Source organism: Chiloscyllium punctatum, chromosome 7 (assembly GCF_047496795.1).
Source record: "Chiloscyllium punctatum isolate Juve2018m chromosome 7, sChiPun1.3, whole genome shotgun sequence".
NCBI classification, from domain to species: domain Eukaryota; kingdom Metazoa; phylum Chordata; class Chondrichthyes; order Orectolobiformes; family Hemiscylliidae; genus Chiloscyllium; species Chiloscyllium punctatum.
This window is the reverse complement of record NC_092745.1, coordinates 130371677-130398009: the sequence shown is the minus strand read 5'-3', so window position 1 is coordinate 130398009 and position 26333 is coordinate 130371677. Positions and strand designations below refer to the sequence as shown.

The window sequence follows — 26333 nt, the reverse complement described above, 5'->3', positions numbered from 1 at the left end:
GACTATTCATATCTGAACACAAGACTTACCTGATGGTCCCTATCCACTATCAGTGAATCAAGAAATAATGGGAAAGCTACAATTCTGCTTCAGGACTGGCTTCTTGCAAATTGATCATTGTACAATTAGAATAAATTTAGTTTAATGCAATATGCATCAGATATTTCCCCTTCTTTAAGGTTATAAGATGAAAGGTGTGTGATTTATATATATTTATGTATTAATATCAATTTTTGGAGTTTAAATTTTAAGGTTAGCGTATATGTTATTCTATATTTTTGTGAAGAGATTTAGTAATTAACTAAGTCAGATTTTACAGATTTACTCTGTCAGCAAGTAGAATACTTGAAGGCTTCCTGAACGGTTAATGGAAGTTTGTTTATAATGTGGGGTTTTGTGACAGGAAGAGAAAGAAATCACAAAACCATCTGCACAGCTGAATCTAAGATAGGCAAATTAATTATTTTCTGTTAAAAATCATCTGACCTCAGTTCAAAGGAGAGTCTAGATTAGAGTGGTGCTGGAAAAGCACAGCAGGTCAGGCAGCATCCGAGGAGCAGGAAATCAACATTTTGGGCAAAAGCACTTCATCAGGAATAGAGGCAGGGAGCCTGCAGAGTGAAGAGATAAATGAGAGGGGGGTGGGGGTGGGGAGAAAGTAGCATAGAGTACAATAGGTGAATGGGGTTGGGGATGGAGATGATAGGTCAGGGGGAGGGTGGAGTGGATAGGTGGAAGGAGAGCTGACTGAATTATATGTAAGGATAGTTTCTGCTAGACAAAAAGGGGTTTCTTCAGACAGTTTAAGGAATAAGTTACCTCAGTGAAAGACATTTGCTGTGCAAGTCAAAAATAAAAGGGCTTCACATTTCAAGACTGGAACCATAAAGAAAGAGTTAACAATTTGACAGGGAAGTTAATGTCCTCTGGATTTTGATTAGTTGTAATTTAGATTAGATTACCTACAGCATGGAGACAGGCCCTCCAGCCCAACAAGTCCATACCAATTTAACATAGCCAATTCACCAAACCTACAATTCTTTGGACTGTGGGAGGAAACCAGAGCACCCAGAAGAAACCCACACAGACACAGGAAGAATGTGCAAACTCCACACAGACAGTTGCCCAAGGCTGGATTTGAACCCAGATCCCTGGTGCTGTGAGGCAGCAGTGCTAACCACTGAGCCACCGTGCCACCCCTCTTGTAGATAGTAATGTTTGAGTAGATGGTGTTTTGCTTTCTGGGTGTTTGAAATGTTTTAAGCTAGTTTATACGTAGATCGCTTGATTTACTTGATTTTATTTTTCTTTCTGTCTTTTGTGTAATAAATTTCTGTTTCATTGTTAAAGCTAAATCTGCAGCCCTGTGTACATTTATGTTTCTATTAAAAAAACACATTAAATATTATAAGAACAAATTATAATCTATCAAGCCAGATCTGACTTGTCTATGAATAACATGAGTTGGGATTATAGAACAAACCTTCAGGATTGAAAATGATGGGTTTCCACTCTGGTTTGATGGATGGTAAGACCAACGTATGATCTGTGCAATATTCCATCAATGTGGCAAGGATCAGGCGGATAGGTTGGTGGTTAGCTTGTGCACTCCCTTCAATTTCACCTCTGCATGTTCCTGATGAAGATTCCTCGATGTATTCGGCACCTTCCCAAGTCAATGTTCTCCATTTCGGACAGTCACAAGCCAAGTCCACAGAAATGGTCAATCCTTGCAAGGAGACATTGAGGATGTTCTTAAGCCATCATCACTGTCTTCCCTCCTGCCATGACTGAGTTCAGATTAGAGCAATCCCTTTGAGAATCAAATAAACATCTGGCCAAACAGAGCGAGCTCAAATGATTCATGATTAAATAAGATTTTCTTTGTTCTTTTGTGGCACATGGGCATCACTGGCTGCTCAGTATTTAGTGCCCATTCCTAATTGCCCCCTCAGAAGGTAGAGGTGAGCTGCCTTCTTGATCCACTGCAGTCCATGTGCTGTGGGTTGACCCACACCACCATTAAGGAGGGAATTCCAGGATTTTGACCAGTGACGCTGAAGGGACCACAATATATTTCCAAGTCAGGATGGTGGGTGTCTTGGGGGGGAGTTTGCTGTTGGTGGCTCTCCATGTATCTTCTGCCCTTGTCCTTCCAGATGGAAGTGGTCATGGGTTTGGAAGGTGCTGTCTGAGGATCTTTGGTGAATTTCTGCAGTGCATCTCATAGATAGTGCGCACTGCCGCAACTGATCATTGGGGATGGAGGAAGTGAATGCTTGTCGATGTGGTGCCAATTAAGTGGGCTGCTTTACCTGATGGTGTTGAGCTTTGTGAGTGTTAGATTAGATTACTTACAGTGTGGAAACAGGCCCTTCGGCCCAACAAGTCCACACCGCCCCGCCGAAGCGCAACCCACCCATACCCCGACATTTACCCCTCACCTAACACTACGGGCAATTTAGCATGGCCAATTTACCTGACCTGCACATTTTTGGACTGTGGGAGGAAACCGGAGCACCCGGAGGAAACCCACGCAGACACGGGGAGAACATGCAAACTCCACACAGTTAGTCGCCTGAGGCGGGAATAGAACCCAGATCTCTGGCACTGTGAGGCAGCAGTGCTAACCACTGTGCCACCGTGCCGCCCTTGGAGCTGCACTCATCTAAGCAAGTGGGGAGTATTCCATTACTCTACTGTGTTGTACCTTGTGAAAGATGGACAAGCTTTGGAGAGTCAGGAGGTGAGTTACTTGCCACAGTATTACTAGCCTCTGACCTGTTCTTGTAGGCATTTTATTTATATGGTGAATCCAGTGGCATTTCTAGTCATTGATAACCCCTGGGAAGTTGCTAATTGGTAATTCGGTGATGGTAATACCATTGAATCTCAAGAGTGGTGGTTGGATTGTTTCTTGTTAGAAATGGTTATTGCTGGAATTTGTGTGGAACAAATATTACTAACCACTTATCAACCCAGTCTGGATATTATCCAGAGCTTATTTTATTCCAAAATAGACGGCTTTGGTTGTTTTAGGAGAGGCACATTCTTAGAATCAGTAGTAATGTTAGAAAAGTATATAATTCAGTGTGATACGAAATTTTGCACCAGAAAACCAAAGCTTCCAGCAATCCTTGTGGGCAGCATGGTGGCACAGTGGTTAGCACTGCTGCCTCACAGTGCCAGAGACCTGGGATCAATTCCTGCCTCATGCAACTGTCTGTGTGGAGTTTGCACATTCTCCCCATGTCTATGTGGGTTCCCTCCGTGTGCTTTAGTTTCCTCCCACAGTCCAAAGATGTGCAGGTTAGGTGAATTGGCCAGGCTAAATTGCCCGTAGTGTTAGGCGTAGGGGGATGGGTCTGGGTGGGTTGCTTTTCGGAGGGCCAGTGTGAACTTGTTGGGCTGAAGGGCCTGTTTCCACACTCTAAATAATCTAATCTAAATGCTGGGCCACCTGAATGCAATTAAGAGTCAACTACATTGTGATGGGTCTGGAGTTACATGCCGGCCAGACTGGATAAGAATAACACACTTCCTTCCCCAAAGGACACCAGTGAACTAGATGGGTTTTCCAAAAATTGATTGTATTGTCATGATCATAATTAGACTCTTAATTCTGGATTTTTATTGAGTTTGAAAACCGTTATCTGCCATGATGGGATCCGTACCCAGGTCCTCAGAACATTACCTGATTTCTGAATTAATAGGTTAGCAAAAAGACCACTGGGATGTCATTCAAAACACTTTGGAGTCAGATTCACAACTTGTGGGGTGAAGAAATTTCTCCTTGCTGCATTCCTTAAGGTTCAACCTCTTCTCTTGGATTGTTCTGGATTCCCCAGGCAGAAAAAAACAATCACTCACATCCAATAACCATTACATCTTGCTTGCCAAATCCCTTCAGAATTCTCTATGCTTGATTTATATACCTGTCATTCTTGCTTTATTCTTAGGTGGTCTTGATCCATGTAGGAGTGACTTCCCTCATTGCCCATGTTAAAGTTGGACATATGCATGCCGCCTTGGAAGCAAAGACAACTGTAATAAGTGGACAAGGTATTGCTTTAGTTGGTTCTATTTATAACATTAAACTGTATATGGGCTGTATTTCCTCATGTTTCCAAGAGATATAGATCATGGAAATATTGGTAAAAGCAACATCCCCATTGCCCCTGTCTCAGAGAGAGAGAGATGGATGGTGGTGCTTTAACCCGAAGGTCACCATGTCTCAGGCGAGGGGTGAAGTTGAGGAGGTGGGACCTTTGTCGTAAGCTCAGATTTAACCCCAAACTGTTGGAAACACTCTGCTTTCAGTGAACTGAGCTAACCGACTCCCAGCCCCAGTTTTCTCTTAATAAGAAAGCACTTTTTGGAATGAGAACCACACCTTCTCCACAAGCCCACAAAACAAAACAGAAAAGATCAGACTTTTACCAAAAAAAGTCATAGAAAGCATGTAGGGCTGTGGGTAAAGTGCTGGAAAATGGGATTGGAATAGTTAACTGGCTGTTATTGACCAACATAGACTCAATGAGCCAAAGGGCTTTATTCTGTGCAGTGGACCTCTATGACTCTGTTCACAGCTTTCACTTTCAATAAACAACATAGTTCCTTCCTGCACCCATGATTACTCTGAGCAGTGCCACAGGAGACCTATTAACAACTTAGAAATTTTGTGTGTGGTATGTCTATAAAATAAATACTTTATTTTTTCTCATTATTCCTTCTCATTGTTACAACACTGCTATCTAATAAAATAATTGCACAGAAACTGAACTTTTCCAAATTGTCTTCAATGCAATGAGCTATCTTGGCTTTAAACCTGTGTGTATTAGTTTGTGACGATGGTGTTTGCGATGGGGGTGAGCGATGTGATACCTGTCCTGCTGACTGTGGAGTCTGCCCCATGGCGATTGGCATCAAAGTTTCCATCGGACTTCCTATTGCCGTGTTCGGTAGCGGCTTTATACTCACCCTGGTGGTAGGTAACGATATTCCTCTTCCTCTACTTCAGTTTATCTCTTTAATTGCATTGTGATTGTTCATTTTAAAACAAAGAAATAAAGGTCAGAATTTTATTTAAATGGAGAGAAACAGCAGAAAGCTGCAACACAAAGGAACTTGGGGGAACTTGTGCACAGAAAGCCAGCACACAGGGACAGCAGGTAATCGGGAAGGCTAATGGAATGTTGGCCCTTATTTCAAGGGGGTTAGAGTATAAGAGTAGGGATGTCTTACTGCAACTGTACAAGGTAGTGGTGAGACCATATCAGGAGCACTGTGAGCAGTTTTGCTCCCCTTATTTCAGGAAAGATATAATTTCCTTGGAGGCAGATCAGAGAAGGTTCACCAGGATGATCCCTGGGATTGAGGGATTGTCTTATGAGCAAAAGCTAAACAAGTTGGGACTCTACTCGCTGGAGTCTAGCAGAGTGAGAGGTGCTCTCACTGAAACATATCAGATTCTTAAGGGGCTTGACAGGGTCAATGCTAAGAGAATGTTTCTCCTCATAGGAGAGTCTAGGACCAGAGGGAACAGACTCAAAATAAAGGGGCACTAATTTAAGACTGAGATAAGAAGGAATTCCTTCTCCCAGAGAGTTGAGTGTCTCTGGAACATCTTGCCATAGAGAGCTGTGGGGGCAGAGTCCTTGTGTATATTTAAGGCTGAGATAGATTCTTGGTCAGTCAGAGAATCAAGGGTTATGGAGAAAAGGCAGGAAAGTGAATGTAAGGAATGTTGGGTCAGCCATGATCACATTGAATAATGAAACAGGTTCAAGAGGCACAACAGTGCACCTGTTCATTACTAAGATACAAAGTTGTGGATGTACCAATTATCGACCTTTCCTTCACTAGTTGAGGATTCACACTGTCACCCTGTTTCTGAATCTTTCCTTTCAGGATGGGAATTTGCAGAGAGAGGGAGTAACTGTTGCTCAGGATTTTCCTTTATGTCTCCATTCAGGTCAGGGAGAAAGATAGAGAGACAGGAGATGTTTTCTCTTTCAGAGGCTGTGTGTTCCTACTGCATTGTACAAACACAAAGCAGTAGCCACTCACCCAGGAATGAATCAGGTTATTGTGACCATGCTGAATATTCACTATGGATGTGCAAATAGTCTTGGCTGAGAACAGAATCCAGGAGGAGCTTTGAATGGAGGGTGCTGGTGGGTTCGTGTAACTAGAGATTTTATGGATATTGAGAGGGGATCAAGATCATGGAGGGATTTGGACCGAAAGAAAGTATATTAAACAGGAGGTGAATGGAAGGATAGAAACTGTGGACGGGCATTAAGAAGTGGGTCTAAGTAAGGATTAGTGGGCAGGCTTGGTGGGCCAAAGGGCCTGTTCCTGTGCTGTATTGTGTTGTATATGCAATACACTTGATATGCTGAGATGATAACTCATAGCATCAATTGGTTTGGAGGTGCAGGTGTTGGACTGGGATGTACAAAGTTAAAAATTACACAACACCAGGTTATAGTCAAACAGGTTTATTTGGAAGCTCTAGCTTTTGGAGCGACGCTCCTTCAAGGAGCAGTGCACCAAAAGCTAGAGCTTCCAAATAAACCTGTTGGCCTATAACATGGTGTAGTGTGATTTTTAACACAGCATCAATAATCTTTGTTGTCCAATCTGGTTTATTTCTCATGTGTACTTCTTTCTAGTGGCTCCAATACCAAAAGCAGAAGATGCTCTGGGATGAGAGCTGGATCATCAATCTGAATGAAATTAAATTAGGTATGTGTATAAGCTCAGAGTGTTCACAGAAATGTTCTGTTGGCTCTCTTTGAGTCTCATTTCCAGTTACTGTTTTGTCTTTGTAGGGAGAGGTATCACGGCAGCTGCTGGCAGCGTCATCACTGTCCAACAAGCCAGTGGCAACTCGGTCACAAGTCTCATGACAGATGTTACCACGAACACATGCATTGCTAGCCCATCACATAAACAACGATTTATACAGAAGGGGATTTAGTAAGTTTACAGTCCAGTCACATACTTGTATCGACCCTTGTAGTTTCAGAATATGTGGATACTCTGGGAAAGTGGAATCAGGCTTGATCTTGTTGACTATTGGAGCAATTTTAAGAGTTGAACGGGCTATTCATAGAGTCATAGAGTCATACAGCATGGTAACAGACCCTTTGGTCCACGCCAACCAACTTTCCCAAACTAAAATAGTCCCACTTGCCTGCATTTGCCCCAAATCCCTCTCAAACTTTCCCACTCATGTACCTATCCAAATGTCTTTTAAATGTTCTATTTGTACTCACATTTACTACATTCTCTGGCAGTTCATTCTACACATGAGCCACCCTTTGTGTAAAAAGGTCCCTTTTAAATCTCTCTCGTCTCGCATTAAAGATGTACTCTCTAGTTTTGAACTCCACTACCCAAGAGAAAATATCTTGGCTATTTACCCTATCAATACTCCTCAGAGAGTGGTATGTGTATGGAATGAACTGCCAGAGGAAGTGGTGGAGGCTGGTACAATTGCAACATTTAAAAGGCATCTGGATGGGTATATGAATAGGAAGGGTTTAGAGGGATATGTGCTGGGTGCTGGCAGGTGGGACTAGATTGGGCTGGGATATCTGGTCGGTATGGACGGGTTGGACCGAAGGGTCTGTTTCAATGCTGTACATCTTTATGGCTCTATGACTCTATGATGTTATAAACCTCTATAAGGTCACTCCTCAGCCTTGATTCTTGTTGCTCTGTTTTACGGCTCTTATTTAATTTGCTTTCTGGTTTAATTAAAGCCAGCGCCCAAACATTGGTAATAAAACTGTGTCAAAGTAAAGGTGACATGGGGCCTCAACCAAAATATCACATGTTGATATAACTACCTGCAATAAATGTTTGCTGCTCACAATTCTGCTGTTGTCTATGATCAATACTGGTTCCAGTTGGTTATTACAGAATCAGAAAGTTGCACCTTGGAGTCCCCAATGACAATAGGTTAGAAACATGCCAGGTTTCCCTTTGCCTTGGATGCCCCTAGATTACTGGTGCCTTCACCCAAGTAGGAAAGTGACTGTATATAAGCAGCTAGTACCTGAGAGGGCTTGGGGTGGCACAATAGTTCAGTGGTTAGCTCTGCTGCCTCACAGCACCAAGGACCCAGGTTTGATTCCAGCCTTGAGCGACTGTCTATGTGGAGTTTGCACATTCTCCCTGTGTCTGCGTGGGTTTCCTCCTAGTGCTCTGGTTTCCTCCCACAGTCAAAAGATGTGCAGGCCAGGTAAATTGGCCATGCTAAATTGACCATAGTGTTGGGTGTGTTAGTCAGAGGGAAATGTGTCTGCGTGGTTACTTTTCAGAGGGTCAGTGTGGACTTGTTGGGCCGAAAGGCCTGTTTCCACACTGTAGGGAATCTAATCTAATCTACACCAGCTCCGGTAAAGATCAGGCATAGCAACGTTGTGAGAGGGACTTACTCATCCTTTCCATTTCACGTTCCTATTATATAAAGCAGCTAGTACCTGAGAGGGTTAACTGACATCAAGAGACAAGCTCCACCCATCAGGATATAAAAGACTGTTTGCAAGGGGAAGCCAATGAATTGTTTTTCAGCTGTTCTGTATAAGAAAGATGTGGAGGTGCCAGTGTTAGACTGGAGTGCACAAAGTCAGAAGTCACACGATGCCAGGTTATAGTCCAACAGGTTTATTTGAAATCACAAGCTTTTGGAGCGCTGCTCCTTTGTCAGATAAAGTGGAGGGAAGGGTATTTAGTGTGAATGACCTCTATCTGTACTTGGTATGCTTCCCTCCTCTTCACCTGACGAAGGAGCAGCTTGTGATTTCAAATAAACCTAGTGCTGTGTGATTTCTGACTCTGTATAAGAATGTGGAATAGTCGGTGGCATTGTGAATTTTCCTTAAATCTAACTTGAGTTATTACCATGAACATTCATATAACTTCGACTTAATGTAACTAGCTCCTAAGTATAATAACCCTATTCTGTCTATTAAGACTGAGCCCATCTTCTGCCAAAGATTGTGTGTGGGCTTCCTTCCCTGCTTGGCATCAGAAATGATTTGGAGATGCCGGTGTTGGACTGGGATGTACAAAGTTAAAAATCACACAACACCAGGTTATAGTCCAACAGGTTTAATTGGAAGCACTAGCTTTCAGAGTGACGCTCCTTCGCCTGATGAAGGAGCAGGGCTCCAAAAGCTAGTGTGCTTCCAATTAAACCTGTTGGACTATAACCTGGTGTTGTGTGATTTTTAACTTGGCATCAGAAATGTAGACTAATATCAATAGGAAGGATTGGGAGCAGTGAATCTACCCAAGGCATCTCAGATCAATAGAAGCACAATAGTATTGCATTGGGAAGGGCTGGAGAAATTCCACTGATTTGGCACTGAGGTGGGTGGGATACGGTAACATTTCAATCCAAAGCCTATTCTTCAGAACTGAACGTGGTTGGAAAATCAGGTGATTTTTAAAAATGTTGTTGACAAAGGGAAGGAGAAGCTAGTGGAACAAGTTGAGGGTGTCCAGAGCAAAAGATAAAGGGAGTGTTCATGGTGGCAAAGGAGTGATTGAGGCACAAAATAGGTGTTAATGATGAATGAGAATAGTGGAGAATAGATAGGCTCTATTGAGAGCAAGTCCATGCCAAAAAGAGAAAGGTGGGAGGAAGAGGGTGCAATCAAAATATGATTTTCGCCATTTCCTAATCATGGGATTGGAACCCAGGTCTACACAACATTAGCTCTCTTCTGGATTGGTAGGCCAATGGTATCATTACTACATCATGGATCCTGTGCCACTGCTATTTGTGGAAGACATTCTGAACACCTCCCACACTTTGTGTGTCGAAGAGCTTCCTAACATCTCTCCTCAATGGTCTGGCCCTAATTCTCAGACAATGTCCCTAGTTCTAGTTATCTACCCTGACTTTTCCTGTTGATAACTTGAAGATTTCAATCAGATGACCCTTTAACCTTCTAAGTTCTTGAGAAAACAGGCCTAATAGGTATAACCCCTCCTCATAACCTAATCCCTGAAGTCCCAGTATCATTCTTGTAAACTTACGTTGTATACCTTCCAAGACCAATCTATCCTTCCTAAGGTGTGGTGCCCAGATCTGTTCACAATGCTCCAAGTGTGGTTTAACCAGGATTTTGTGTAACTGCAGCATGACGTCTGCATCCTTATAAGCCATAACTCACATGCAGATAGAGGACATTCGGCCCACCAGGTCTGTACCAATCCTCCAAAGAGCATCTCACCACAATCCCCACTTTATCCCTGTAATCCCACATTTTCCATGGCTAATCCACCTAACCTGCACTTCATTGGACTGTGGGAGGAAACCAGAGCACCCAAAGGAAACCCACACAGACACAGGGAGAATGTACAAACTCCACACAGACAGTCACCCCAGGCTGGGATCAAACTGGGTCTCTGGTGCTGCGGGCAGCAGTGCTAACCACTGAGCCACTGTGCTGTCCTAAACATTCCATCTTCTAGATATAAAAGCCAGTATACCATTAGATTTCCTGAATATTTTCTACAACATATTTACAGCCACCAGTGTTGAGGAGTGCACTGGGAGCAGCATTGACAATAGGTCTGATAGCTTCCTGCAGGAAAGTAAGGCAGACCATAAGAGAAAAACTGAAAGACAATCAATATATATTTGAAACAAAAACAGAAATTGCTGGTGAAGCTCAGCAAGTCTGGCATCATCTGTGGAAAGAAATCAGACATTTCGAGTCCAGTAATTCTCCATCAGAGTCAGCAATTTCTGTGTTTGTTTCAGATCTCCAGCATCCACTGTTCTTTGTTTGATTTCAATGTATGTTTGACCAAAATTATTTTTGAAAAAGCCAGGTATGATACAGTGCATCATGGTTTTAGTTTATTCTTGTTAATCCCTTTTCCTTTTTCTTGTAGTGATGGCCAAACAGTGGCTATTAAAAGGATTCCCAAGAAAACATTCACTCTCTCAAAAACGGTCAGGAAAGAAGTAAAGCAAGTGAGGTCTGTATAAATATCTGAGCAATGATATATCAAAGGCAAACAGAAAACATGTTTTATGTAATTCAACTTAAAATATCAAGGAGCAGGACATTGATCAGAGTATTGAGTACAGGAGGTGGGGGCTGGACAGGACATTGGTTAGGCCACTGTTGGAATATTGCATGCAATTCTGGTCTCCTTCCTATCGGAAAGATGTTGTGAAACTTGAAAGGGTTCAGAAAAGATTTACAAGGATATTGCCAGGGTTGGAGGATTTGAGCTATAGGGAGAGGCTGAACAGGCTGGGGCTGTTTTCCCTGGAGTGTTGGAGGCTGAGGGGTGACCTTATAAAGGTTTACAAAATCATGAGGGGCATGGATAGGATAAATAGACAAAGTCTTTTCCCTGGGGTCGGGGAGTCCAGAACTAGAGGGCGTAGGTTTAGGGTGAGAGGGGAAAGATATAAAAGAGACTTACGGGGCAACTTTTTCACGCAGTGGGTGGTATGTGTATGGAATGAGCTGCCAGAGGAAGTGGTAGAGGCTGGTACAATTGCAACATTTAAAAGGCATTTGGATGGGTATATGAATAGGAAGGGTTTGGAGGGATATGGGCCAGTGCTGGCAGGTGGGACTAGATTGGGTTGGGATATCTGGTCGGCAGGGACGAGTTGGACCGAAGGGTCTGTTTCCGTGTTGTACATCTCTATGACTCTATGGCATCTATCGTCACTTAAATGAGAGAACTTTAACATTGATATGTTAATGACATATCAATGACAAATGACAAATATGTTGTTAAAACATATGACAAATATGTTGTTAAAACCTTGTTTATTGCACTAATCAGCACAAAGGCAAGGATGCCAAATGTCAAACTTATATTAGAAAAGAAAACAGTGCTGTTAAGGATGGCAGTTCAGATTAGCTGAAATTGACATGGAGAAAGCTATAGAGGAAGGTACCATAGGCTCCCCAAGCTCTTTCACAGACCAAGGCTAAACCAAATGTGTTTTGTTTGCAGAGACCAGGTCCCTGTGTCTGAATGTGAGATGTTTCTAGTAAAACATAAATAAGTCACATTACAAACTCAAATGATTATCTTCATTTTTTGGTTAGTGTAGGTATTTAACACAAATACAAACTGAAAGAAGTGCTGATGCTGTAAATCAGAAACAAAAACAGAAGTTGCTGGAAAAGCTCAGCAGTTCTGGCAGCATCTGTGAAAAGAAATCAAAGGTAACATTTCGGGTCCAGTGACCCTTCCTCAGAATGGCTCCGAGGAAGGGTCACTGGACCCAAACATTTATATTAACACACTCTGAATTATTTAGCAATTGCTGCCCCATCACAGAATATGAACCATGGTCTATCAGCCTGCACTTCCAAAGCCCAAGTTTACTGTCAGATGGAATTCTAAAATATTTCAGAAATACTAAAGTTCTGTATTACCAAGTGACTACTCACAATATGAGAGTAAACCTGCTGAGTGACACCGAGAATTATTCTTTGATTGTTATGATTTAAGGAGCATTTTTAAAAAGTGCCTTAAGTCCAGTTTCAACACTTAGGTGTGTTTGGTTGCTGCTAAATTCAGGGAGAGGAAAAGGCAATTAAATGCACACAGCATGGGAAAGCTGATGGCCTCGTGATACAGGTCATTGTGCTATAACGTGTGTTTTGTCAAAGCGAATTTACTATAACACAATTGACAAATTTGGGACACTGTTTCTAAACTTTTAAAGCATGTTTCAGTTATAACATGATTATGGCCCTATTCATTTACAGAGGAACCTTGATTATCCGGCATTCGATTATCCAAATTTCGGATCATCCAGCAAGATTGCAAGGTCCTGATGCTTGGCTAAACACTGTCATCCAGCATTCGATTATCCAAGCATTCGATTATCCGAACAAAATACTCCCTGTTCGGATAATTGAGGTTCCTCTGTAAATGGTACTGCTATTATATGATTTTCTTATAACATGGGATTGCATGAGAAAGAAACTATAGCTATAGCAGAACTGATTGTATTATCACTCAGCTATTAATCCAGAAACTCAGCTCATGTTCTAGGGAGCTGGATTTGAATCCCACAAAGCAGGTTGTGGAATTTGAATTCAGAAACAAAGAATTTGGAATTTAGACTGTACTGATGACCATGAAATCATTGTTGATTGTCACGAAAAGCTTACCTGGTTCATTAATATCTAGGGAAGGAAATTGCCATCTTTACCTGGTCTGGCCGACACGTTACTCCAGAGTCACAGCAATGGGGTTGACTCTTCACTGCCTGCTGAAATTGTGTAGCAAGCCACTCAGTTGTACACCCCAGTGGTTCCAGAAGACAGATCACCACCACCTTCTCAAGGACAACTTGGTTGGGCAATATATGATGGCCCAGCAGTGATCCCCATACCCAACAAGTGAAGAAAGGAAGCAAGACATCCTCTAGCTCTCTCTTACTGCTCAAACATTATCCTGCTGCTGGGAAAATGGCAAGAGGTGGTGTACAAACAAATAGCTTGGATATAGAACAGCAGGAAATAAGGCCGTGTTATTTAAATTAAACAAAGCAATGGAAGTATAGGGGTATAAGCATTGATGTAAGATACAGACAGAATATGAGAGCAAGACATGAGCAAGGAGATAGGACAAGCTTAGTCATAGGAGACAGAGGGTAGCGGTGGAAGGATTCTTTTTGGAATGGAGGGCTGTGACTAATGGTGTTCCTCAGGGATCAGTGCTGGGACCTCCTGCTGTTTGTGGTCTACATAAATGATTTGAAGGAAAACATAACTGATCTAATTAACAAGTTTGTGAATGATACAAAGATTGGTGAAGTTACGGATAATGGGGAGGATTGTCAGAGGATACAGCAGGCTATAGATCAGTTGGAGGCATGGGCAGAAAAATTGCAGATGGAGTTTAATCTGGGCAATGTGAGGTGATGTATTTTGAAAGGTCAAGTACAGGTGGAAATCATATAGTGAATGGCAGAACCCTTAAGATTATTGATATGCAGTGGGTTCTGAGTGTGCAGGTCCACAGATCTCTGAAGGTGGCAGCGTAGGTAGATAAGAGAGTAAAAAAAACTTATGGCATACTTGCCTTCATTGGAAGGGGCACTGAGTTTAAGGATAAACAAGTTATGCTGTAGCTTTATAGAACGTTAGTTAGGCCACACTCGGAATATTGTGTACAGTTCTGGTCACCAAACTATCAGAAAGATGTGGATGCTTTGGAGAGGGTACAGAAAAGGTTTATAGACAATAGACAATAGACAATAGATGCAGGAGTAGGCCATTCAGCCCTTCGAGCCTGCACCGCCATTCAATATGATCATGGCTGATCATTCCCAATCAGTATCCTGTTCCAGCCTTATCTCCATAACCAGGATGTTGCCTGGTCTGGGGGATTTTAGTGATGAAGAAAAGTTGGATAGACTGGGTTTGTTTTCACTGGAACACAGGAGGTTGAGGGGTGACCTCATAGATGTTTAGAAGATGGTGAATGACATAGATACAGTGGGATATATGAGGCTTTTTCCCAGGGTAGAGGGGTCAATTGCTGGAGGACACAGGTTCAAGGTGTGGAGGGTGGATGTTGAAAAGAGATGTGCAAGGCAAATGTTTCACTCAAAGGGTGGTGAGTACTTGAAACATGCTGCCAGATGAGGTGGTGTTAGCAGACACAATAGCAGCGTTTAAGAAGCATCTGAATGAATACATGATTAGGAAGGCAATAAAGGGATAGGGATCCTGTAAGGAAAGACAGTTTTAGTATGGAAGGAAAAAATGTATTGGCGTATGCTTGGAGGGCTGAAGGGCCTGTTCCTGTGCTGTATTATTCTTTGTTCTTTGACAACCACAGAATCACAAGACTTTGGTGCAGAAGTAGATTTATAGCCCATCAAATCTGCTCTGCCATTCAATGAGATGAGTTAGCGGGAGACTTTTACCTTGGATCAGAAGATCGAGAGATGTTATTCTGCAACAAAAGGGCATTTTAAGAATGAAGTTAGGGCAATAGATTAATAATCCATAACATACAACTTATATTGATATGTACACAACATATTGATGCTTAGTTTATATGATAAATAATCAATGGTTATGTGAATCTGTCATCTGTGAAAATATTATGAGTGAGATGACTGAAAATGTGATGTAAGATGAATCACCATTGACATCACTGATTTTCAGTGAAGTATCTTCATTCCCAAAATATTGAAACATACCCAGAATGATGTACAATAAAGATGAAATGTAACCAACGTTTGTGGTGTTTGGATGTCCCTGTTCTTTATTTAATGTTAGTTAAAGGTGTTTCAGGAGATTTTATTCTTCACTTGCATTTCTGTTCATTCCAGGGAACTCGATCATCCAAATCTGTGCAAATTTATTGGAGGATCTGTCGAGGTGCCCAATGCTACCATAATTACTGAATACTGTCCAAAAGGGAGCCTGGCGGATGTTCTGTTCAACGATGACATCCCCTTGAACTGGGGATTCAGGTAAAGAAGGACATCAAAAATAACGTCATGATCTCAGTGATTGAAAGACATCTGCCACTTTCATCTCTGAATTGGAATCATTTTGACACATACACTTCCATTGTGTTCACTCCTGTCTCTCTGCTCAAATGCCTTGATTACCTCAAGATCGACAAGTCCAATGCTCCAGCAACCTCCTGCCTCGAATCCTCCATATAATTAAGGTCATCTTAACCCCTCCTGGCTGATCCAGATTGGCATGAAGTTGCATTTCCCATCACCCCTGAGCTTGCTGGTTAATTGTTGTATAAATCCATTATCTCGCTTGTTTACATTGACTTGCAATCTGACAACTCCTTAATTTTAAACCTCATATCATATATAGTCAGCTACTTTCATATTCTCACCCAAACTGATTTCTGTAACATCCTGCAATCTCACAGCCTTTGAGATCACTGCAACCCCCAAACTCTGGTCTCTCACACATCTTCAGGTTTCCCTGCTCCACCACTGGTAACTTTGCCTTGAATTGCCCAGCTCCTAAACATTGGAATTGCCTCTTTAACACCTAACTCTTTACTTCTCTCTCCACCGTTAGGACAGTCTTGAAGGCACAACACACTGATTGAACTTCTTAGCCCCAGGACAAGGCTGTGGGAGCTCCTCACTGCTCCATCACTTTTCTTGCCTCATTCGGTCAAACATGGGAACACCCACTCATGGTGAAAAGTGTTGAGAACTGCTTACCATTCTTCAGGTACTGAAGTAGTCTGTGCTGCCAAGACATAAGACCTACACAACAGTCAGCCTTGAGCTGATAAATGGCAAGTCACCTTCAAACATCAGACAATGACCGTCTCCAACATGAGAGAAATCATCTCCTCATTCAACAACATTGCTGAATCCCATATTAACATTCTGGGGGTTACCATTAAACAGAAACTGTAGACCAGCCTTATTAAAGGCATATAGAGGGATTCTTTCACATATTAGCAATAGTTAGATTCATAAACAGTTAACCAGCAAGCTCAGGGGTGATGGGAAATGCAACTTCATGCCAATCAGGATCAGTCAGGAGGGGTTAAGATGACCTTAATTATATGAAGGATTCGAGGCAGGAGGTTGCTGGAGCATTGGAATTGTCGATCTTGAGGTAATCAAGGCATTTGAGCAGAGAGACAGGAGTGAACACAGTGTATGTGTCAAAATGATTCCAATTCAGAGATGAAAGTGGCAGATGCCTTCCAGCTCACTGAGATCGAGGTCTTTTCCCTGGGGTAGAGAAGTCCAGAATTAGAGGACATAGGTTTAGAGTGAGAAGGGAAAGATATTAAAATGGACATAAGGGGCAACCTTTTCACACAGAGGGTGGTGCACGTATGGAATGAGCTGCCATAGGAAGTGGTAGAGGCTGGTACAATTACAGCATTTAAAAGGCATCTGGATGGTATATGAATAGGAAGGGTTTCGAGGGATATGGGCCAAATACTAACAAATGGGACTAGATTAATTTAGGATATCTGGTCAGCATGGATGAATTGGACCAAAGAGGTCTGTTTCCATGCTGTAAATTTCTATGACTCTATAAAAACTGTCATGGTCATTGTTAGCAAGAATAGTTTTCTCTTCCAGGTTTAATTGGTGGAATTTATTTTCCACCCATCATCCTGGTGCCATTTAAGCCCATGTCCCCATAGTACAAGGCAGATCCCCTGGATTTTAAGTTCAGTAACATTCACACCATACCTGACACCCTCAGCTCAGAGCCTAAAGAATCGCTGCCCTGTGAATCCCCAGATCCAACAAACCTACCGACTTCAAATTCATTCCTGTCATCGCTGACAGCCTGTGGCCCATCTAAAAATGATCCACTGTTCACACTGCAATGTAACACTTCACCTGATGAAGGGGCAGTGCTCTGAAAGCTTGTGACTTCAAATAAACTTGTTGGACTATCACCTAGTGTCATCTGACTTTCTACTTCGCCCATCCCAGAACAACACCAACACCTCCACATCATGGCAACATATCCAACTCACCCATCAGCCCTGTCTTTCCTGATCTGCATTACACCTCAATTCCTCAAACGGTTAAATTTATATTTCAAAATCTCTTCATGGCCTGCTCCCCATCCAGCAGCAACACCACTCCCCTCTCTGTCTGCTCTGTCACAGTATAAGGGTCTGAATAAGGGTTAATATAAGGAATGCTTTAAGCATCACCCACTCTGCTAACCTTATGTAGGGGAATTTGAAAAAGAGTTTAGGACCTTAAAGGAGTAAGACTGACCATCCAAGTCCTCCACGTATTCGCTATATTAGTGTGTACATATCAATGTAACTTGTGATCATACAAGAAAGAAGAAGCTCTTCTCATTAGATTACAAAGTGGTCTTCCTCCACCGCTTAAGACGAAGGAGATCCTGTAGATCCTTCCCTGAAAGGCCATGGCATCAACAATTCAAACTTGTAGAGTTAGAGTCATACAGCACGCAAACAGACTTTCCAATCTAACTCAACCATACCGACCAAAATCCCAAACTAAACATAGAACATTGAGCATAGAACGTAGAATAGTACAGCGCAATACAGGCCCTTTTGCCCTTGATGTTGTCCTGAGCATTGTATCCTACTCTAAGATGAGACTAACTTCATTTTACTCTCATCCATGTGCCTATCCAACAGTTGTTTAAATGTCCCTAATGTATCTGGTTGTACTTCCACTGCTGACAGTGCATTCCACACACCCACCACTCTGAGTAAAGAACCTACCTCTGACATCTCCCCTAAACCTTCTTCCAATCACCTTAAAATTATGCCCCCATGAAAGCCATTTTCACCATAGGAAAAGTCTCTGGCTCTCCACTCTATCTATGTCTCTCATCATCTTCAACACCTCTATCCAGTCACCTCTCATCCTTCTTCGCTCCAATGAGAAAAGCCACAGCTCCTTCAACCTTTCTTCACAAGACATGTCCTCCAGTCCAGGCAGCATCCTGGTAAATCTCTGCACCCTCTCTAAAGCTTCTACATCCTTCCTATAATGAGGCGATCAGAATTGAACACAATATTCCAAGCGTGGTCCAACCAGGGCTGAATAGAGCTGCAGCATAACCTTGTGGCTCTTAAACTCAATCCTCCTGCTAATGAAAACCAACACACCAAATGCCTTCTTGACAACCCTATCAACTTTGGGGGATCTATGGACATGGACCCCAAGATCCTTCTGTTTCTCCACACTGCCAAGAATCCTGCCTTTAACCCTGTATTCTGCATTCAAATCTGACCTTCCAAAGTGAATCACTTCACACTTTTCCAGGTTGAACTACACCTGCCTCTTCTCGGCCCAGCTCTGCATTCTGTCAATGTCCTATTGCAACTTACAACAGCCCTCCACACTATCCACCACTCCACTAACCTTTGTGCCATTGGCAAACCACACTTCTCATTCAAGTCACTTATAAAAATCACAAAAAGCAGGAATCCTAGAACTGATCCTTGCGCAACACCACTGGTCACAGAACTCCAGGTTGGATATTTTCCATCTATCACACCCTCTGTTTTCTGTGGGCCAGCCAAATCTGTACCCAGACAGCCAGATTTCCCTGTACCCCACATCCACTCCTCTACCTTCATCAATGTGTTTTGTCACATCCTCAAAGAATTCAGTAAGGTTTCTGAGGCATGACCTGCCCCTCACAAAGCTATGCTGACTATTTCTAATCAACCTATGGTTTTCCAAGTAATCAGAATCCCTGTCTCTCAGAATCCTCTCACTTCTTTATTCACCACAGATGTGAGACTGACTTGACTGTAACTCCCAGGATTATCCCTATTCACTTTCTTGAACAAGAGAATAACACTTGCCCCTTCCTCTGGCACTACTCCAGTGGACATTGAGGAGCAAAGATTATCATCAAAGGTGCAGCAATCTCTTCTCTCACTTCTGTAGTAACCTTGGGTATATCACATCTGGCTAGCTCCACTGTCCTATGTTTGGCCCATTTCCCTCCAAACCTTTCATAGTTATGTACCTATCCAAATATCTGATAAATAATGTAACTGTACCTAAATCTACCACTTCCTCTGGCAATTCATATCTCATATGAACTACTCAATGTGTGAAAAACTTGCCCCTCAAATTCCTTTTACATCTTTCGCCTTTTACCATATAAATATGCCCCCTAGTTTTGAAATCACCCATCCTAGGAAAAAGACTTTTGCTGTTCACCTTATCTATGCCCCTCATGATTTTATAAACCTCTAACAGATCACCCCTCAACCTCCTACGTTCTGGGAAAGAAAGTCTCAGCATATCCAGCCTTTTGTTATCACTCAAACCCTCCAGTCTGGCAACAATCTGGTAAATCTTTTCTGAACCCTCTTCAATTTGATAATATCTTTCCTTTAGCACGATGATCAGAACTGCACACAGTACATCGAAAGTGGCCTCAGTAATGTCCTGCACAGCTTTAACTTGACATCCCAACTCCTATACTCAAGTAGACTAATCAGTAAAGTTAGATCATATGGGATTCAGGGTGAACTTGCCGATTGGATACAAAATTGGCTAAACACCTCCTTAGCCATCTTGTCTACCTGTGATGCAAATTTCAAAGAACTATGTACTTGAACCAATAGGTTTCTCTCTTCGACAATACTACCCAGGGGGCTACCATTAACTGTATAATTCCATTTCTTACTAAAAATACAATACCTCTCATTTATCAAAATTAAACTCAATCTACCACTTCTTAGCCCATTGACTCAATTGATCAAGACCCCTTTGTAATCTCAGATCATCTTTTTCAATTTTGACTGTACCACCAATTTGGTGTCAACTACAAACGTATGAACCGTGCTTCCTAAATTCTCATCCAAACCATTTATATAAATAGCAAAGTGGAGGCAGGACCAATTCCTGACTACCTGTCACAGGTCTCCAGTCTGAAAAACAATCCTCCACCACCACCCTCTGTCTCTTATCATCAAACCAATTTTGTATCTAATTGGGAAGTTCTCCCTGAATCCCATGTGATCTAACTTTACTAATTCGTCTACCATGCGGAACCTTGTCAAAGGCTTCACCAAAGTCCATGTCGACAACGTCTACCACTCTGAAAAATGTGTTGCTGGAAAAGCGTAGCAGGTCAGGCAGCATCCAAGGAGCAGGAGAATCGATGGAAGGGCTTATGCCCGAAACGTCGATTCTCCTGCTCCTTGGATGCTGCCTGACCTGCTGCGCTTTTCCAGCAGCACATTTTTCAGCTCTGATCTCCAGCATCTGCAGTCCTCACTTTCTCCTAACGTCTACCACTTTGCCCTCTTCAATCCTTTTGGTTACATCTTCAAACAACTCAATTTCATTAACGAGATGTGATCTCCCATGCACAAAGTTACGTTGTCTATCCCTAATCAGTCCTTGCCTCTCCAAATGGATGTACATCTGATCACTCAGAGTCTCGTCTAATTACTTACCCACCACTGATGTCAGACTCACAGATCTATAGTTCCAAAGGTTGCTCCATAGTGACCAATAGTACAGGAAGCATGCTAAAGACCTTCTTAACCACCCTGTCTACCTGTGAGCAGTGATTGATACAGAAATGTCCTCCAATCAACCCTCACAGCTTTACCTGGGTCTCACAATTAATAACCTCGTGATATTGCCACATGGCCTTCACCCCACCTTTGTTCTAGCTTCTTCTGTGTATCACCTTCTTACCCCACCCGTACTCAGCTCCATACTGAACAATCCCTCCCCCTTTAGTCTCCCCATCACTCTTACTCATCCTGTTATATCCTGCTCTTCAAGAAATCTTTTCTGCAATTCTCCTAATAATTCCTCTGTCACTGCGCTCATTGCACATTTATCTCTTGCGACTTGTTCAGACACCTTAAATCATTTATTTTCCATGTTAAAGACTCTACGTAAATGTAACTCCTTGTTGTTGCTTTAGATTGTCGTTTGCCACAGATGTGGCTCGGGCGATGGCTTACCTTCATCAGCACAGAATTTACCATGGGAGGCTGCACTCAATGAACTGTGTCATCGATGATAGATGGGTTTGCAAAGTTTCAGGTAACTTCACTCATGAAAGCTGGACAGGATATTGCATTGCAGTGTCATAGTCAGGACTGCTCTCTGAACTGCTGTTTCAATTTTCTTTTGTGAAGACTATGGCTTAGCAGCCTACCGAAAGGACGATTTTGAGGAATTTTCTCCCACGTTCAATGAAAGGGCAAGACGTATTACCTGTGCTCCAGAAGTATTTACAGGCTTGGTTTCCAATGTCACCCCAACTTCAGATGTTTACAGGTAACTTCACTCCAGTACAAACTGATCCTTTCACTGATTGCTCATGAGGTTGGAAAGATGGAGACGCATTGGGCTTTATGGATGTGGAGAGGTCATGGGAAGTGGACAGAATATTGTGGTGGAGTTTTGTAGGACATGGATTTAATCATGGCTGGGTCCATTCTTTTGTAGAAATGTCAAGACATTGGACAGGGTGTGGGAGCAGGAATGTTTCTGAGCACAATAGACTTCTTATCTTCTAGATGGATGGAGCAGTTGGACTCTCCCCCTTGGAGGTAAAGGAGCTAAGAGGGGATTTGATTTGGCATTTTAAATCTTGAGGCTCTGAATAGAGGAGATAGGGGAAAAAAGATTGTTCCCATTGCTAAAAGGATCGAGTACCAGAGGACAGATTTAAGGTGACTAGCAAATGATCCAGAGGGGACATGAGGAAATATTGTTTTGTGCATCAAGGTAGTTAAGATCTGGAAAGTACTGCTTGAGTCTGTGTTGGACACTGGTTCAGTTGTGGCCTTTGAAATGGAATTGGAAATTGGAACAGCAGACTGCAGAGAAAAGTAGGAGATTCAGAGTGGTTGGATTTATCTTGCAGAGAGGTAGCATTAACACAATGGACTGAATGGTCCCCTTCTGTGTTGTAACCATTCTGACTTTCTACAATTCTATGAGTTTCGATGAGTATTCATTGGTGAAAGAGGAAAGAAATCCAATGTGTGATTCAAAACAACCCTCTTCATCCAGAATGTGGTAAAAACTGATTTGATTTGATTTGTTGCTATTACATGTATAGAGGACCTTGATTATCTGACGTTCGATTATCCGAATATCGGATTATCTGGCAAGATCGCAAAGTCCCTATGCTTGGTTAAGCTATGTTATCCGGCATTCGATTATCCAGAATTCAATTAACGGAATGAAATACTCCGTACCCATGCCCTTTGGATAATCGAGGTTCCTCTGTACCTCAGAACAGTGAAAAGCTAGGAAAAGCTAGGACAAGCCAACCTGGGACATGCATGGGAATTCCTCGAGGCCTGGTTTCCAACCCACATGTTGAAGAAGACCTAGTATACAAACAAACTCAGAGCAAAACTGGAAACGACACCAGATCATATAAACATCAAGTGGATTAGAACTTCACGGGGGTCACACTGATGATGTTACCTTGCACGGTGACAAAACGTTTACATGACAACCCACCAGCTTGGTGAGCTAACCAACAACAGCTCTTTTGTTTTGCTGACATTGAGGGAGAGATTGCTATTTTTCCAACACAACACCAAGCATTCTATCTTGTGGAATTACGACAGACAGTTGAAGTGAATTGATGCATTTGCAAGTAGTTTAGATAAATGCATGAGGGAAATAGAAATGGATAAGGACGCTAGTAGATTTAAGTGAGGAATAATGGGACAAAGCTAAACTGGAGGCTAAAACCAGCATGGACTGTTGGGCCAAATACCCTGATCTTACCTTGTACATACTATGTAACTCTTTGTAGATCAGATATTTAAAAAAATAAAGTAACAATAAGGTCAAATACAGTTTTCAGTAACAATGGGAAACACTGGGATGAGATATTTCCTGTTTCTGCAGGCCAAATTGATTCAAGAGTTGGGATTTCTTTAAATTCAAGGCAATTGGGTTGGCGCTGCTGGGATACAGATGGAGGATGCTGGGTAAGGAGGCAAGCTAGGCTAAAGTACCCTACCTCTCCAGTGGGGTACCAGATCTCTCCAAAGTGGTCTCCTAGCCATTCAAACCAATCACAAAGTTCAGACCTGCTGCTGCCAGGACTAATCTGCACCCTATATATTCATAACTCCCAAAATCTCATACAGCTGGAGGCAGCTGCTTCCAAGAAATGCAAAGGTATGAAAAGTGACTGGTCCCCCGGTCCCATTTCCGCAAAAATGGTGGTGCGATACCTGGCGTGTGAGAAACCTTATTTCCAGCCTCCTCTGCTGTTTTGCAATGACAGGAAGGATGCTCTCCATCATTGCAAAAATCCAAGCCTAACAACTTTCTAAGAATGAGCCAGGGATTTTTATAAGAATCGCAAGATTGGACATTGTGGAATGACCATAAGGTATGGATATTAAGGTCTTATGGTACAGTATTAACAACCTCTGTCTCTGAGCCAGAAACTCCCAGTTTGAGTCCCACTCCAGGGCCTGATGGTCAAGGAAGTTGTGTTTAGAATGTGTTCAGCTAAACAAGTTGAGCATCATGACTTTTCAAGGTGCACCAATGGTGGGCGATAAGAGTAGGAGAGAGCCCTGGCCAGCAAAGTAATGGGAAAATAGTTGGTGCCTCAATGGGAAACTTTTGTGCTTCTTGATTGGCTCATTTCAGGATGCATAAGTAGGAATAAGACTCTCTATTGGCTGTTGAGATGGGTGAATCAATCAGGTAGAAGAGCTAAACCTCATTCTGATTTGATTTGATTTATTATTGTCATGTACCTAGGTACAGCAGAAAGTTTTGTTTTGTGTGCAGTCCAGGTAGATCGTACCATACAAAGTGCATGAGGGTAATAGAATAGAGTGAGGAATACAATGTTATGGCTGCCGAGAAAGTGTACAGAGAGTGAGGTCAACATTAAATATAAAATTTGAGAGGTCCATTCAGCAGTCTAATGACAGCAGAGAAGAAGATGTTTTGAGTTTATTTGGACATGTATACAAACGTTTATACCTATCATACATTTCTCATTCACGGCATCAACTAGGGTTGTTTTCTTTCAAGTGAATGTCATCTTTTTCTGTATCCAGCTATTCCATTATACTGCTTGAAATTGCAACTCGCTGTGAGCCAGTCTCGGTAAGTATTTAGATTCTTGATTGCCAACTTTCACAATGCAGTTGACAAACCTTCATTCACTGAACTGCAATTTATTACATCCACATGCATTCAAGGGGGATATTGACCTCGATAAGGTTGAACCAACCTGGCGTCCCTATCTTCCCGAGATTAATGCCGGAAAGTCCAACAGTGATTGCCCAAACCAGGGAGACTACACCGAGGTAAAGTGCCTACTCAGTGATACCAGATCCTGCACATGTTTCAATGAATGCAAGCAACCTTAGGAGAATTTCGCTGAAAAATCAAATACAATTTACCACCAACCAAAATATTTTAAAACTGTGGTTCTTGAGTAGCAGAAGGGTTGGTATCTAGAGAGCACAGACAATCAGTGAAAGAATTTTGAAGATATTATTTTTTCTATATGTGGGAATGCACAGCCCCTAAGCATGTTGGAAGCAGATTTAATAATAACCTTCAAAAGGAAATTGCCTAAATATTTGAATTGTGAAAAGAATACAGAGCTTTAGCTGAAAAATATTTGAATCCAAAAATGACTCAGTAACAGGAGACTGTAACAGGAGGTAGAAGGCTGTTTGTGTGACTGGAGCCCGGTGTGCAGTGGTGTACCACAGGGATCAGTGCTGGGTCTGTTATTGTTTATGATATTTAGAAGTGATGTAGATGAAAATGTGAGGTGATGATAAGTTAGAGATGTCATGAAGATTGTCTGGATGTGTGACAGTGAGGAGGAAGGTGTTGGGTTATAGGAGGATATAGATGGATTGGTCAGATGGAGACATTAATGGCAGAAGGAATTTAACTTGGATAAATGTGAGGGGATTTACTTTGGAAGAAAGAACAAGTCAAGGGAGTACGCAATGAGTGGTAGGACACCAGGAAGTTCAGGGGGACAGAGGGATCTTGAAGTACTTGTTCACAGATCCCTGAAGGTGGCAGGACAGGTTAACAGGGGAGTTCAGAGTGCATACAGGGCACTTGCCAAGGCATTGATCATAAGAGCAGGGAGATCATGTTGGAACTGTACAGAACTTTGGTTCTGCCACAGCTAGAGTACTGTGTGTAGTTCCGGTCACCACCACTACAGGAAGAATGTGATTGCAGTCAGGAGTGAGTGCAGAGGAGAATCACTAGGATATTGCCTGGGATAGAATATTTCAGCATGAAGAGAGGCTGGATAAGTTCAGGTTGGTTGTTATGAGCAGAGAAGGCTGAGGGGGGGATCCTTATAGACATCTATAAGATTATGGAATCATAGAATCCGTACAGTGTGGAAACAAACCATTTGGCCCAACAAGTCCACTGACCCTCCAAAGAGTAACCCACCCATAGCCTTTCCCCCTACTCTATTACTCTACATTTGCCCCTAACTAATGCACCTAACGTACACAGCCCTGAATGCTAGGGGCAATTTAGCACGACCAATTTACCTAACCTGCACATCTTTGGATTGAGGGAGGAAACTGGAGTACCTGGAGAAAAACCCACGCGGACATGGGGAGAATGTGGAAACTCCACATAGATAGCTGCCTGAAGGTGGAATCGAACCCGGGTCCCTGACGCTGTGAGGCATCAGTGCTAACCACATGAGGGTCATAGACAAGGCAGGGATAGAAAACTTCTTAGTTGAATGGTCAGTAACAAAGAGGTAAAATGTTAAGATGAAAGGCAGGAGGCTTAGAGCCAGAGGATGGTGGGGTCTGGA

At 42.4% G+C, this 26333-nt stretch overlaps 1 protein-coding gene across 1 annotated transcript in view; it reads left to right on the top strand.

Moving 5' to 3' along the window:
* Window positions 1-26333, top strand: part of LOC140479490 (atrial natriuretic peptide receptor 2-like) — a 103373-nt gene that overhangs the window by 20787 nt on the left and 56253 nt on the right. Inside the window, exons 6-15 of the mRNA XM_072573323.1 lie at window positions 3960-4062; window positions 4842-4987; window positions 6678-6750; window positions 6837-6984; window positions 10924-11010; window positions 15362-15505; window positions 21444-21565; window positions 21661-21802; window positions 24577-24625; window positions 24721-24828. Coding sequence (XP_072429424.1) covers window positions 3960-4062; window positions 4842-4987; window positions 6678-6750; window positions 6837-6984; window positions 10924-11010; window positions 15362-15505; window positions 21444-21565; window positions 21661-21802; window positions 24577-24625; window positions 24721-24828 — 1122 coding nt within the window. The remainder of the gene's footprint in view (window positions 1-3959; window positions 4063-4841; window positions 4988-6677; window positions 6751-6836; window positions 6985-10923; window positions 11011-15361; window positions 15506-21443; window positions 21566-21660; window positions 21803-24576; window positions 24626-24720; window positions 24829-26333) is intronic.